The 14,733-nt window shown below is 39.6% G+C and overlaps 3 protein-coding genes across 5 annotated transcripts in view; 1 reads left to right on the top strand and 2 right to left on the bottom strand.

The window, feature by feature from the left end:
- Positions 1-14,733, bottom strand: part of ctnnd2a (catenin (cadherin-associated protein), delta 2a) — a 282,204-nt gene that overhangs the window by 243,414 nt on the left and 24,057 nt on the right. The window lies entirely within an intron of this gene.
- Positions 1,345-4,973, top strand: pkia (cAMP-dependent protein kinase inhibitor alpha). 2 transcript variants are annotated; one of them, XM_069512850.1, is made up of 4 exons: positions 1,392-1,445; positions 3,974-4,031; positions 4,144-4,321; positions 4,552-4,763. In XM_069512850.1, the coding sequence occupies exons 3-4, from the start codon at positions 4,171-4,173 to the stop codon at positions 4,623-4,625; spliced, it is 225 nt and encodes a 74-aa protein (XP_069368951.1). In that variant the 5' UTR covers positions 1,392-1,445; positions 3,974-4,031; positions 4,144-4,170; the 3' UTR covers positions 4,626-4,763. The 2 variants fall into 2 exon arrangements, with proteins under 2 accessions (XP_019942987.1, XP_069368951.1); XM_020087428.2 differs by lacking the exon at positions 3,974-4,031 and having other exon boundaries at positions 1,345-1,445; positions 4,552-4,973.
- Positions 6,989-13,147, bottom strand: bco1 (beta-carotene oxygenase 1). Of its 2 annotated transcripts, none has more exons than XM_020087426.2 (12): positions 13,070-13,147; positions 12,584-12,904; positions 12,356-12,484; positions 12,037-12,166; positions 11,175-11,322; positions 10,938-11,088; positions 10,199-10,419; positions 9,781-10,038; positions 9,584-9,689; positions 9,375-9,469; positions 7,653-7,764; positions 6,989-7,509 (listed from the first exon to the last, which is right to left on the bottom strand). In XM_020087426.2, exons 2-12 carry the CDS (start codon positions 12,645-12,647, stop codon positions 7,355-7,357), a joined length of 1,569 nt encoding a protein of 522 aa, XP_019942985.1. In that variant the 5' UTR covers positions 12,648-12,904; positions 13,070-13,147; the 3' UTR covers positions 6,989-7,354. The 2 variants fall into 2 exon arrangements, with proteins under 2 accessions (XP_019942985.1, XP_069368943.1); XM_069512842.1 differs by lacking the exon at positions 13,070-13,147 and adding an exon at positions 13,040-13,063.

Raw genomic sequence — 14,733 nt, forward strand, 5'->3', positions numbered from 1 at the left:
AGAGCCACAGTGTGCGATGCGAATCCATGCTGCGATTTGACACAGGAAGTAAATGTTTTACTTGCCTCCTCCCTCACACTGATTGGAAATGAACACTGAAACGTGTGTGACCGGGCTCTTGGGTGCTCGACTGCTCGTGAGAGATGGAAATGAAGTTTGGACAAAAGTGTAACGTCTGCAGCTCACATTAACAGCTACTGTTTAGAGCTGATTGTAAAATCATATTAAATGGTGAATAAGTCATGACATCAGTAACTCATTTCACAGTTTCCAAGTTGTTGCTCCAACTCAAGGCAACGTTCACGTCAAACCACATGAGCGCAACAAAGTTGGAACAGCTATGGGGCACATGAATGCACCATCTAAGGCCAGGACTGAAAATGAACCATCTTGACATCACTCATCTTTGGTAACCAAGAGCAACGCCTGCTTGGAAATGCAGCTTCACCTCCCAACATCCGAGGATTTGATTGGTGTGTATTAATGCAGTGTGTAGTTTGAGCAGCAGGTGGAGCCTGGGAGGGGATTTCTCAATATTATTCCCATTTAAGCATCTTGCCTTTTTTCAAGTGATGAAGATGATTAGTTTAATCATTTGTAGTTTTGCTCCAGAAATAATTAAGTTATATCTGGTGATATTTACAGGGAAATGAAAGAAGATCACATTGAAAATATACATTAAAAAATATGAATTCATTTATTTTAATAATGATATAAAAAGCTTTACAAGCTTTTTTTCCACACGATCAAGTAGTATCGTTGTTTCCTCTGTGAGCTCAACCACTCGGGAAGTTCCCAGTTCAGCATATTGAGCACATGTGCCAACTGAATGGAGCAATTCACATCCAGATGCTATGAGACCACAGCAAATGTGATGGTTCTGTGGCCTGTGTGCATTCCCGACAACGAGATCACTGTTCTCTCTCTCACTCTCTCTCACACACACACACACACACACACACACACAAACACACACACACAAACACACCGAACAGTAAGGGTCCTGTCTTGTGCTGGCAGATGACCTTTTAGCTTTTATTGTAAATTGAAGTGCCAGTGTTTCTCTTATGTGATTATTTGGATGAATAATAATACACAATAATACACAACCCACTTTCAGATCAGATAATACTTTTACATTTGCCATATTACAGCAGCAAAGGGGGGGTAGAGAAAGTACACACTCAGTACAAGTTAACAATAAGTAAGTAGTATGTACGGTATACAATTGTATTGCACATAAATGTAACTGAAATTGAATGGATAAAACAAAATTATAATAAAATTAAAATATAATATAATATAGTCTATAAAGGTTTTATTTTGAAATCGTATCCGGAAGTTGAAGTATTCTAGCAGTGGCTTGATGTGAGTCGGCTGAAGAGCTGCACAGGCTGATGTGATCGAGCCCCTGCACATATTGGGACGCCCCCCACTCCAAACAGGTACTGATACTAATAACAACAATAATTATAGTAATTATAGGAGGACAGTGCGCGTTTGCCCGCGTGCATGACTGCATGTGTGACGTTGGTGTGCGTGCAGGCTGCGTTCACTGAACTCTGTGTCTTTGTGATGTGACAGAATGATAGATATTGGGATTAACATCAGTTTGGGTAAATCTCTGCAGTGTCAACAATGTCAGTGATTTATGGCCGCGCACGAATGTATCTGATGGTCAGCTGCTCCTCCACTTTAACCTCTTAATGTGTTGGAAATACGTCAATTATTTAGTTCAGATTTGAACAAAGGTTTTCTAGAGACTGGAGTCAGCTCAGGGTATTTAATGAGACTGAATAGATTTAATGTGATGTTGTAGAAATACCCCAAGTTGTTGAGGTACTGGTACTTTAATTATGAATAGCATGAGGAGTGCGAGAGCATAGTGATTCAGTGTGTGTGTGTGTGTGTGTGACAGATATAGACAGATTGAGAGATGTGGGCATCAGGCCCAGGCCGCCTGACTATTCCTGCACTGCCCTCATCACTTACCATACTCTCTTTGTGTTTGGCAGCAGGACAAATCAAATGGTTGCAGAGCAGGAGCAGCCAAGATTTGATTACTTTCATTATTACTCAGTAACAAAGAGGGCAGAGCACTACAGTGGCCCTGAAGTTCAAATCACAAAACACAATCTAAGCTGCATTCATTACTAATAGAAAAGGTGCTATCAGCAGTCGCTGACTGGATGGACGCACTGTTCACGTGCTTTGATATATTAGATATATTGTTGTATTCATTATACACAATCATAGACACACACACTGCTATGTTCTACTGTGCCACAGTGTGGCCGAATAATTTAAAGTGTCGATTCATATTTCACAGAATACGAGCAAAGCAAGCACAATCCCACGAATACCTCACTTATAACTACAAATAAAAAACCCATCTTCAGTCTCAATAAATATCTTTGTTTACCTCCATTTGAAAAGGAACAAAATGAATAATGATAGTAAATAATCAGTCACTATTAGATATACATGTGTTGATAAGTTGACTGTAATAAAAATACACAAAACAACTGTTAACTGAATGTATTTGGTGCTCAGAGTACAGTACTTTCTTCAACTGGACTACTTATACTGACTTCTCTGCACTAAATGCAGACCTTCATATCATTTTTCAAAATCCAGGATTTTCTGACTCAGCATCAGTGTTTGAGAGGACACACTAATTCTCTGTCGTCTCGTCTGAGTGCTCCCCCCGATGTTGCCAATGGTACGGAGACAACATCTGTCGGATCTCGCTCCTTTTGACACCATTTTTTAGGATGACAGCTGAGTGGAATAGCGAAGTCTAAAAATAGCCTCGGTCAGTCAGTCACGACTCTGGAAATAGCCACAAATGGATGTGGGGGCTGAGATCACTGACTCGACACTCTCAGAAGAATAGATAGAGTTAATAAAAAGAAAAAGGAAATCTCAGAGATGACAGATTTTAGGTGGTGGAATTGGGGCAGGGAGGCCGGGACATACTCAGTGCTGAAGGGCAGATTGATCCAGACCATTAGAATGTCAGCAGCCGAGGGGTTTAACCTAAATCTGTGTGGCAACAGCTCCCACCATGTTCAGGGCTTAGTCCAAGTGGGATGACATTTGATTTCAGTCCTGTTCTCCTTTGTGCCACAATTATCCCTGTGAGTGCACTTTTAGTTGATGTTCAGCATTTTTAATACATAAGATAATCCTTTGAAAATTGCCATGTTACAGCAGCAAAGGGGGAATAGTGAAAGTACACACTCAGTACAAGTAATCAATAGGTAATATGTTCAACATGAACAGAACATGTACAGTCAAACTGTATTGCACATATATGAAGTTGAAATTGCATGGATGGAAAAAAAATATATGTAAAGAGTTCATTTAAGGCACGTTTTAAAAAAAATAGTTGTTTTATTTTGAAATCCCACCCGGAAGTAGTTGTATTCTAGCACGGGCTTGCCGTGACACTGTAATAATAATGTGATATAATGTTTTTAGATTTTTTTATTGTCTGGTATTGTTATTTGTTACGGTTTTTATATTGGATTTATCATTACTGTTACATTGATTGGTAACATTGGGTCTCGTGATGACTATAGTGAACATAAGCACCAGCTCACCTTAGTGCGGAGAGAGGGTGAGTGGGTCACCACGATTTTGTTGTTCACACTTGATTATTTTGCTTATTATTTGTTAATGTTAAAAATACATAAGCTTTATTTATTTTTGAATCCTTTTTTGTTACTCTGTGTCAGCAAAAACTGCTAATGCGTTCAAGTTTTTGCAGGACAAAATGCATAAATTAGTTATGTTAGTCGTCACTTCAAAATTTTTTAACTCTTAAGTAAGAAAACACTAAAACAATCAATCATAAAAACTAGAATTTGATAAAAATCAGGGAATGCAGTATGTTTAGGCTTTGATTCAAAGGATTCAATAGCTCTGACCCCCTCATTTGTTTTCAAACGCTCCTTTGTGGGAGTCACAGAGGTGCAGTGGTCCGCGCTGTTGCCTGGTGCTTCCCTGCACAGTCCAAAGACGTAAAGGTCAGTGTTTATTGGCTCCAGCTGACTTGTGACCTTCACAGGATAAGCATGTACAGTAATGGATGGATGTTTGTTTGTGTGTTACTCAAGTTGGTCCTACTGTGTGTTTCAGGTCCTGCTATGGTGAGGTCTTTCAGCGATGAGTGATGTCGAGGCGACCTTTGAGGACTTCATTGCCTCTCGACGGTCCGGACGCAGGAACGCCATCCATGAAATCCCAGCAGGCCCTGGAGAGCAGGGACCCAGCGGCCTGTCAGAGAGTCTAGCACAGCTTAACATCAACAAACCAGGTGAGAAACATCACTGGTCATAATAGCAAAATGTTATCATGACTTCTCACACATGTAGCATTTCCTGTTTATACTGTCTTTTGATATTTGATAATATCGTGAAGATTCACGATATTATCAAATATCAAAAGACTCATTCACGTCACTGTCTCTCTCCAAAGTCTTAACTTATGCATGAAACTCACTCATCTGTCTGATTCTCTCCGTCTGTCTTTCTCTCCGTTGGTCAGGAGAAGGAGAAGACGCTGAGAAAAGCCAGGACTCTCCCACCAAGAAGGAGGAGTGTCAAGGTGAGGGCGACTGAATGGCCGTTTATGGACTCAGGAAAGTCACACTCACTGTTCTCTGCCTGATCCCTGGAAGCTCGGCCTCTGACTGGCACCATGACTACAAAGACACAACGCAAAATCCTCCGCTGGCACCGTCACACCATCAGGATGACATCACCGTGCTAATCTCAATTCTGTATCCTTCCTGCGCTCCAGGATGTTCCCATTTCCTTAAAAGCATTCTTTCCTCACTGACACTGTCTCTGCTCTCAGGTAGTTGATACAGGATCAAATCTGATGCACGGTGAACACATCATGATTTTGGACAACCAGAAGCAGCTATGTTTATCTGAGAGAAGCTCGGAGGGGGAAGGAGAGAAGGGCCATTCAAGAATTTGGGCGCAGGATCAAAGGTTTCTGATGAATTTGAGTTTCGTCTTGCTTTGAGTCAACACTTTTAGTCTCACTAATCAGCATTAGTGAGACTAAAACGCTTCCAGGGATCCCAGGACAGTGATGGGATAGCTTCTCATCCTCTGCCCTTATTGAATCAGCACACCCACACACGTACTTTCCTCATCAATGCTCAATAATTTTTGGGGTTCGTACTCCATCCATTTGTTGAATTTGGGAAAGTTTTCTGAGTTTATGTTGCACCCCAGGGCAGCCACCAGGGCCAAGTCTTACTAGGGTCCAAACACAGGATTATAAGACATGTTAGGAGAGTTATTATTTCCCTGCTCTTTCACTGTTGTGGTGGTCAAGTTTCATCAAGTTGTGCTCTGTTTCACCCGCTGACTGCTCTACTCTTACACACTGACCCCACAATCTCAACTATCCCTTCTTGTATCCACCACCAGGCCTCACGGACACAGCTAGTGTCTGCTTCTATAAGGGACATTGTCAAAGGCTAGTAAACTTCACTTCAGATTTTTTTTATATATTAAAAATTTTGAAAAGGTTTTTTTCTTGGTCTTTTAAAATAAACAGAAAATTATTTTCTAATGATCATTTTGCTATGATTCACATTATGAACATTTTCTATAAAGTAAGCTGTTAACATAAAATTCTTTAATTATCAGTTATTCAGATGGTTGCGAATAGTGTTTTTTAGAATAATGTGGGGTTGTGACTATGTCCAGAGATATTTAATCATCCCTCTCAGTGTCCTGGCGAATGATGGCATCTCCTCAGTAATTATTTTCTTAAGTACAAGCTATAAGGATCCAGAATCTTTATTATTATTATACAAATGTGTCATCATTATACTGATTTGTCCTGGTAAACCAACATTATATAAATACACTGTCATCTATTGAGCACATCCAAATGTGTGTGTGTGCGAGGTTTTTTAATATGATGAGTTATGATGGATGTTAGGACAATTTATTTGCTGCTGGAAATATAAAAAAATGGCAATACTGACTTCACTGAAGTACACCTGTGTTTTTTGTATTATTCTTCCTGTTTATTATAGATCTGTATGTGTGTATTTACATGTCATATCCACTGGATTAAAGGGTTTGTAATTGTTGGGATTGTACAAACAGCCAATTCATTTTTTATTTGTTGCACCTATGCTATAATATTCTGGTAACGATGGTTCACAAATGTGTGGATATGCACTCTAAGAATGGGTTCTAATTTTGTTATTCGAGTGGTATTATCTGATTTTGTAATATTAAAGAAGCATTATTTATTTGCAATTTCATTACTAAATATGAATTTAAATGCCTTATTACAATGTGCTTGACAGGTCAAGAATAATTTGTGCATTGAGTCAGGTTCAGTTAATGTCGTGGTGACCTCCACAATCATGTTGTCATGTTACTATTGTTGTTACATTTTCATTCGCGAGACGTGTTTTTGTGTGGTCAATGACTTCACTGTACAACGTGCGCATTTACAACTTTTTTTTACTTTTTATGTGCAATTAAATAATTGTGTCAAAACTGATTTAACACAGAGTAAACGCTGGTCTTTGCCTCCCTCTAGTGGTCAGAAGTTAAGTGATAGAAAATACTTAACTGGTTAAATCTGCTTTGTAAGTAATAAGGATCTGTGATGCAGTTGATATTGTAAAATTATTTGTGTGTACTTTATATTACTTTCACCAAAATACAGTATATAATCGCGCATTACAAAGCTCATGAAGACACAGCTTCTATACACGAGTGAAGCTTGAGCACATCTTTAACTTGTCTTTCTTGCAAAAAAAAAAAAAGCTATCTTTCTCCGTCATGTATGTAAAACCACCCAGCAGCAGCAGACTGAATGGACTTTTTTTGTGAGTTAAGCTATCTTAGATTACTAAGGTTAGCTGACCTCATCACATGGAGGGGGCTTTGAGACAAGACATAATGTCCTACGCTGTGTAAAAACAACACATAACCACCACTGCTCACCGTGACAGCCCCACATCTGATTTATTCTTATATGGCAAAGATTGGGAAAACATGGCACATTTTTGTTTTGTTTTTGTACAATGACAGTCATAGCAGTACAATGAGAATAATGTAGGCTACATAATAAACAATGATATATACATGTTATAAATTGATCCACACAAAATCAACAAATATGAATAAGTATGAAAAAATTGTTTGGCTGTGATAAAAAAAAATTAATTTGACAGTGATGAGGCAATCCATGAAACTACAGTACGTGATCCTCATCACACTTCTGTCTAAAACACAATATTTTCAATATTAAAATCGGTTCCTTTCCTGTGTCATCCTATGTGTAAATATCCATATCCAAATGACTAATTTCCTTGCGGGATAAAAAATCCATGCATGTCCTTGCGGAGCTCCGTGCTCACGTATGCTCGAGCGACTTCCTTGAATGTCCTGCCGTCTAGAATCAGGATGAAATCAGACTGGCCTGGGTTGGAGTTGATAACTGATGTTAAGACCACACCTGCAAATGGAAAGAAAAGTGGGTCACATTGGACAGGTTATCAAATTGACTTATGTTTTTAGGCCATTGTTCCAATCAATTTGTACTCCAGCTGATGCTTTGTATAAGCATGTGTAACACATGTACATGTCGCACATTCTCACCATCATCCTCTGTCTCTCCGGCTGGTTTGGGGATGAACACGGGTTCTGATGGCCAGCAGTTCTCTTCCTTCCAATAAACCATTTTCTTGGTTTCTGTGTCAAGCTTGGCGATCTGCAGTAAATGAACAGATTAGGAGGAGGAAAAAAAAATTAAGACACACTTTCATAAGTATGTGTGTGTGTGTGATTCATCGGCTGGTTGAGGTGGGCCAAAGTAATCTTCTCTTTCTGAGCTGAACATTAATAGCTTATCCGTCATATTATTGCGATAAGCATCGTGATCGTGAGGTACTTTGTCCCCACTACGAGTTCTGTTCTTAGAAAAGTGCAATAAAATTGTTAGTTATGTCAGTTGGCTGTGCACACTGAGGAACTGGCATCAACTCTTTTCCAGGTATTTAGTGGGTAGACTTTAGTGACGGACGCACTAATCATTCCGGTCATTTTTCATCAGTGAGAGCTAGAGAGAAACTGTTATGCAAAACCATCTTTGCTGAATTTAATCTGTATTTTATAATATATAATAAAATATTTGTGCCATATGTTTGGTTAATTTAAGGCATCAGTACAAAATAAGGGGCAAAACATATGAAAAGTGTTATGTAGATGTTGTATATGTATGTTAAGACTAAATCTGTCTCTGTGTGGATTTATGATTTCAGTACTTCACTGACTCAGATATCTCTTTTGTCAGAGGGATGCCAGTTCATCTCTATGCTATAACCTGGTGCTCGCTGGTGGCAATTCCATCTACGCAATACACGTGTCAAGTGGGAATGAGCAGGAATCTTATTGTCTGAACTGTGTGTTTCCTTTCATAGCTTCCTCTTACGTCTGTGGACTGTGAGTAAACCTTGAGACACGAGGGAGTCTCTCTTCCAAACAATTCTTCCTTTGAAGTTTATCGCTTCTTTCCATTGTTTCTGGTGCATTTGTGTCAAATCACGATCAATGGAAAGGATGTGGGTATAACAGCCACAGCCATGAAGGGGTTTGGTCTTTGATTGCACAATAGGTAATTCACAATTGAACAAAGTGTTTCCCATCTTCTGTTGTACCAGCTGCTAATTCCCAGTTCTGCAATTTGCTTCCTAAATCTAAAACAATGCCGCCCAGAACATTTTGTTTACAAAGGACTTGAATCTTAAGTCTCTGATCTTCAAGAGTCTTTAACTTTGGTCTCTCTTGGCAAATAACACACGAGACGGATGTTCCCACCAGGCATGCTCTACGATAGCCACATTAAAAACAATTTGTGCAGTGCCTGTTTTATGTCTGCCTACTTGGAACAGTCTGTTTACTTGGCCTGTTGTGATGCTGGTTGCAGCTTTCTCTCTGAAAGTGATCTGTGGCGAGTAAAGACTGGCTGTAGGACTCAGACCACAGGACCCTGAAGCTGTGCCACCGCTGCTGCACAAAGAGCTGTTCGTCTGTTTATTCAAAGTTCGGTAAAGCTCGACAGAAATGGACAGTGAATATGCTGTGGTAGAGATTAACGACGTTAATGTTAACGTGACGTTCACTTGTGTTGATGAGTCTCAGCCGCCGCTACGACAGAGTGCTGGTTACCTGTTTATCCAAGTTTAATAATATCAAATGTATCGTGAGTCCAAATCACACCAAACTGGACACTGCATTTCCTTGGGACTTAAATAGACGCTCTGTCTATTCTATCAACAGACATTGCTGGAATTGTCTCATAGATAAGATTGGGGACATTACCTCTTTTGCCAGAGCAGATTCCTCCACACAGTTGCCGTAGACAAAACGTTGTCTCTGTCCGTTGATGTCATAGTTGATTCTGGGTAATTCAAAACCTGATGAAGATAAAATGGAGTTTTCGTATTCTTAGGGAAAAGTCAATTAGTGTCACATATACACAATGTTAGAGAAACAGCTTTAAGTGTCTGTATGAGAGGCGTTGGATTTACCTTCACAGAACACCTCTGGCTGGCACATCAGTTTGCCCTCTTTCTCCTTCACAGCTCTGGCTGTTGTGTATTTGAGTTGCACCATGTTCTCTCCAACTGCAATGCTCTGCAAAAAAAAAACAGTTGATAAATAAAATGTATCATCGCAAAATTTCTGTATTATTGTTATTATTTATTTTTTATTACTATAATCCCACCTTGTTTGAATGGATGGGAAGTGCAAATCTCCTGTAGCTTGGTTTGGAATAGGTCTCGTCATGTGACCCAGCGTTTTCCTTCAGCTTGCTCAGGTAGAACATGTCATAAAGGCTGGTATCATCGTAGGCAATGACATCAAAGACAACATGGCCGTTATCCTCGAAAGCATTCACGTGATGGTAGACGACCATTGCTCCAGTGTAGTACTTCGTCTCAACTACTTTGCGGGTCTTTCTGTCTATCAGGTGGATCAGAGTCTGAGGACGAAACAATCATTTGGAAAGAAATTATATGTTGCCAAGGTTTTATTTTTGTCCATAACACTGGTAGCTAGAGCTGCTTCCCTACTGAGCAGTATGACCATAAAGAATGATGCATATTTAGCAATAAACACAACAGATAGCGACGCTCCCTTACATTTTCCTCAGGGCAGAACTTCAGACAGCTTGCCCAGCTGACTCCCCTCATGTACGCCGTGGCCATCTTGAGGATGTCCAGTTTGAATGGCTGCTCGATGAAGATGAAGTAATTTTCCGTCATGCCGAAGCTGTGGTAGTAACTCGGTGTAAGCAGGGAGCGGCAGGGGACTGTGCAGACCACTTCCACGTTCTTCAGTGCAGGGGCATTCTTGTCTTTGTCTGAAAAACCAAAGAAACTAAATTAATTAATGGAATGCATCTATCAAGCACCAAATTTCACAAACTCATAGATATTTGTTTGGAAAACATGCAATTTTAAACAAAGTGAAAACAAATTCCTGCGTCGACCCCCTGATGTTGATCCACACTGAAACTGAATGGGTTCTGTCCTGATGCACAACGCGTCCTTCTACCAAGTTTCATGAAAGTCGCTCAGTTGTTCTTGAGTGTAAATAAACATGTGACACACTATGGGGTTACAGGGGTTGTTCTAACTATCATAACAATGTTTATGACATGATTGATATCTTTTGATGTAGAAACTGATATCATCACTTTATAGAGAGCAGAAATTTCCATCTAGGAATCTTCCAAAGTCCTCGCTTTTCAAGCAAATTCAAAAAAAGGAACCATTTACAGTAGAAACTTCATTTTTTACTTCTGCAAAGTGCAGCTGATAGGAAGAGAGAGCACAGATGGAACAGGACAAAGTAGAGCGGGTTATGAAGTTTATATACCTTTCTCTGAAACTGCAGGGACTTTGAACAGAGTGTATTTCGTCTTGCCCTTTTCCGCTATTGAAGTTCCAATGTTGTAGGCGTTGCCCTCCTTGTCGTAGTGTGGATGGGATGAAGCCAGGTTTACAGGCAGGTACTTCATGTAGTCCACCTGTGAGAATCAGAAACACAGGAGCTCTGAAACCAGCTCTTTACTCCATTGTGCAATAACAGTGGTCTTTTTCAATTTTTTTTAACCTTTTCCTTAGTCTCCAGGGTCACAGGATCGATCTTAAGAATGTAGTTTGTTTCAGAGGTGGCATAGTAGTCGTTTCCATATTTGATGAAATTGCTTGCACCATTGTCCGTGAAGTCGGGCACCGTGTGGTTGAGGAAGGTGATAGCCCTGAAAGGTAAAGGAGGAAATGTGCCACATTCAGGGAGAATCCAACACAAAAGACCTCATTTCTTTACAGTGGGGCCTTTCAGAAATGTGTGAGTTAATTGCATTTCAATGACAAATAAATAAATAGCTCCACAACAGGGAGGCTAACAGCAGGTGGCTTCTCCAACACCAGACACTGACGATCCTCATACATAGTATATCCTAGTAGTGGGGCAATGCAACAGAGTACTGTAATTAAATACATGTTTGTGTATCTGTACTGTACTTAAGTAGATTTATTTTCAGGTACATATTTCATCTATTATCAGTATTTTTTACTCTGCAAAGAACTGCATTACATATTCACACTCTTTTTTAAAAGTAAGCGAGAGGAACTGGTCCACTGATCCAATCACTGTGGGGAAGTAACATTCGACCTTGTCTGTAATGTTTTTGTATTAAAAATAAATATACAATAGGCACAGTTAATGATGTAGTATATCATTGCATTAGTACAAGTACAAGTGCATTTACTTTAAGCTGTTTAAATATATATTGAAAAGCACTTAATTACTGATAATTATTTTTACTCAAGTAGAAAAGTTTCTGAGGTACTTTCCCTTGAGTAAAATGCGTGAGTGCTTGCTCCACCACACCTTAAAAAATATTAGTTTGTGAAAATGAAATCTGACCAAGATGATAAAGATTATGATATGAATGAGAGAGTGTTCTTACTTGAAGATGAAGTTCTTGCTGGGGTCTGGATAGGCCATAGTCCCCATTTCAGACACAACTATCCTGTTTGCAGCCATGTTTGCTTTGTAAGTGTCACCTCTGAGGAATCTGCTTCTGTGGGTCATTTCACCTGTAAGAAAACATATTGTTAGGATTGTTTTTGTGCTTTTTAGCTTATTTTTGCATTAACTGGCTTCTCTCCACACTAAAATACATCAAAATCACGGCTCATTAACTGTGAAGCAGACACAGCTTTCAAGGTTTCTGATGTGATTTTCCATTATTTAATATAACAGAAAAAAGAAATTGCAACACCAACCATCTTTAAAGGCGAAGCTGTGCATGATGGCCATCCCATCGAACCAGTGCTCGTAGCTGGTTTCCCCCACACTAAAGATTCCGGGGCCATTACGCAGCAGGGTGCCTTGTAACCAATCGGGGATGCTTCCTATTCGAAAAGAAACAAACAAACCTTCAGTGTTGTAATAGAAATATGTGCATCTGTTAGTCCTTTTCGTTATAGTACAAATAAAAAAACTCGACTTACCTTTTACTTCTGCCTTGAGAGGCTCCGGCTTCTCCTCTGAGTTCTTGGAAAAGTCTGGGGCCATGTTTGCGCACAAAAAGACGAAGGACTCTTGGAGTTGTCTTGGAGGTGTCTGGAAACACTGCTGTCCGACAGGCGCACAGACCACTCCCTTTAAAGCTGCTGTCTTTGTTGGGAAATTGGCAAAGGGCGGATTATCTTATCTCCACGCTGTCCCCAGGGGGAGATTCCAATGAAATATGGCAGTGATCAATTCAGCGAAACGCGTTCCCGTGGAGAGCTGTACCTCGAACAGCCTCATACTGACCCGTCACTCCTCACCTGCTGGATGAAAGAGAAGGAGAGTCAAAATCTCATTTTGCAAGGGATGAAAACTGGATGAAAAAGAAGGGACTCCTTCTCTTTCATCCAGTTTTCATCCCTTGCAAAATGAGATTTTGCCCATTTTGACCTTACATAAGTTGCAGATGCAGTTGAAGTGCTCACCTGTTACTGCACCTTTGGATTCTGCGAAAACGCATTGCATAACGTGCAATACAAGTTTATTAGCCACCAACTTGTTTTTCCTTATATTTTGATTCAGTTTGTTGAGTTCAGTGCTGCGCGCTCAAACACACACACACACACACACACACAATGCATGCCCTAGTCTCTTAAACGCCTAAATACCTAACTCCAACAGTATCCACAACATCGTCAATTGTCAAAATGTCCATAAGGTCCACAAGTTCTTTGTGATCCTCACAAAGATATAAGTACAAGAACACATACATATAATATATAAAGCATGCACACACACTTGATGAAAAAAACAAACATCCAAATTGTGACATTAACAGTAACATACTGTTTGCCATTAAAATGGTACTGTACTCCTGAAAACAATGCATTCTGGGCAATATTTCTCTTTTCTGAGGGTGATGTTTCATCAGCCAGGCCCCGTAAATAAATAACTCACTACTTTATTTCTAAAGGAGGAGAAATCCTCCTGTTGTTGAGACTATCAAACAATTTCTGTGTTATTCCCTTGAGAAGTTGGTATGATCTTAAGTAATCTGTTTTATCTGCTGTTTTATGGCTTCACCTCGCTGGATAGCATATCCGTCACTATCACATACTGCACTGTACACGTGCATCTTATTTATCTTGAGAATTTGTGAAGCAAGAAAGTCAGAAACTGTGAACTGTGACCTATTATCCCATGTTTGTTGTGTGTGCTCATGTGCAGTTAATAGTTTTGTTCATATTTTGACAATACAACGTCCTGACATTTTATATTTTCCTGGTCATGTCATGTGTTTGTTGTGTTGCTTCTTATCTTGAAGCTCAATGAGTCAATGGTTGTCTTATGAAATATGCCTTATAAATAAACTGGAGATTCTTGGAATTATATCATCTTAATCCTTTTATGACATCCATGTGCGTGTTTCCCAGATTAACCAGCTGATGATGAACCTGATCTGAGATGGCCAGACCGATCTGCAGAGCAGTAGAGCAGGTGACCCATCTTCTTATCAAACCCTCCTCTCCTTCTGCAGTGGTAACCTTATTTTTTTTTTAGTAATTGAAACTCACTTGTTCTTTAAACACTGACACAGATACAAACTACCCAGTTACTAAAAAACACAGAGGACATATATCTCAAGTTTCTTCCATTTCCAACAACTAGTTACACAATTTCTCCCATTCTTATGTGTTCTGTTATTTTGTTCTGCCATATTAATACTTTTTCAATACTTTTTTCAGCAAAGTTAAGTGCTGAGTTAAAGTTGTGTGTCATGTCCAATGACAACTTTTTAAAATTTAGGTTAGTCTATTTAATAAATAATAAATACATGTAAATAAATATGATAGAGAACTTGCATGAGCTTTGTATCATTCTGAGGGAAAATGCAGAAACAACCTGTCTTATCTCAGGACATGGAGACATGGAGATCTGCTTGAAACTGTCTACGTGTCAGTGTGTATCTACACTAGGTGTGCAGTCTCGCAGTTGAGAGGGGGGATCAAAGGGTAAAGATCCAGTCCAAGACCAATGGAGTTAAATGTACAGCAATTTATCACTGACAATAAAATTTACATACTGTGTTTTGAAAACACATGTCAGCTTCGTCATCGGATGCCCCACTCTTGTGAAAATGGAGTCGCTG

This window comes from Paralichthys olivaceus, chromosome 17 (assembly GCF_024713975.1).
Source record: "Paralichthys olivaceus isolate ysfri-2021 chromosome 17, ASM2471397v2, whole genome shotgun sequence".
Taxonomy (NCBI): domain Eukaryota; kingdom Metazoa; phylum Chordata; class Actinopteri; order Pleuronectiformes; family Paralichthyidae; genus Paralichthys; species Paralichthys olivaceus.

Coding starts and splice junctions, on each gene's coding strand:
- bco1 (XM_020087426.2), bottom strand. CDS start 12,647: ATGGCCCCAGACTTTTCCAAGAACTCAGAGGAGAAGCCGGAGCCTCTC. Junction 12,485..12,583: donor TCTCAAGGCAGAAGTAAAAG/GTAAGTCGAGTT, acceptor CTTTTCGAATAG/GAAGCATCCCCGATTGGTTA. Junction 7,510..7,652: donor CGGAGAGACAGAGGATGATG/GTGAGAATGTGC, acceptor TTCCATTTGCAG/GTGTGGTCTTAACATCAGTT.
- pkia (XM_020087428.2), top strand. CDS start 4,171: ATGAGTGATGTCGAGGCGACCTTTGAGGACTTCATTGCCTCTCGACGG. Junction 4,322..4,551: donor GCTTAACATCAACAAACCAG/GTGAGAAACATC, acceptor TCCGTTGGTCAG/GAGAAGGAGAAGACGCTGAG.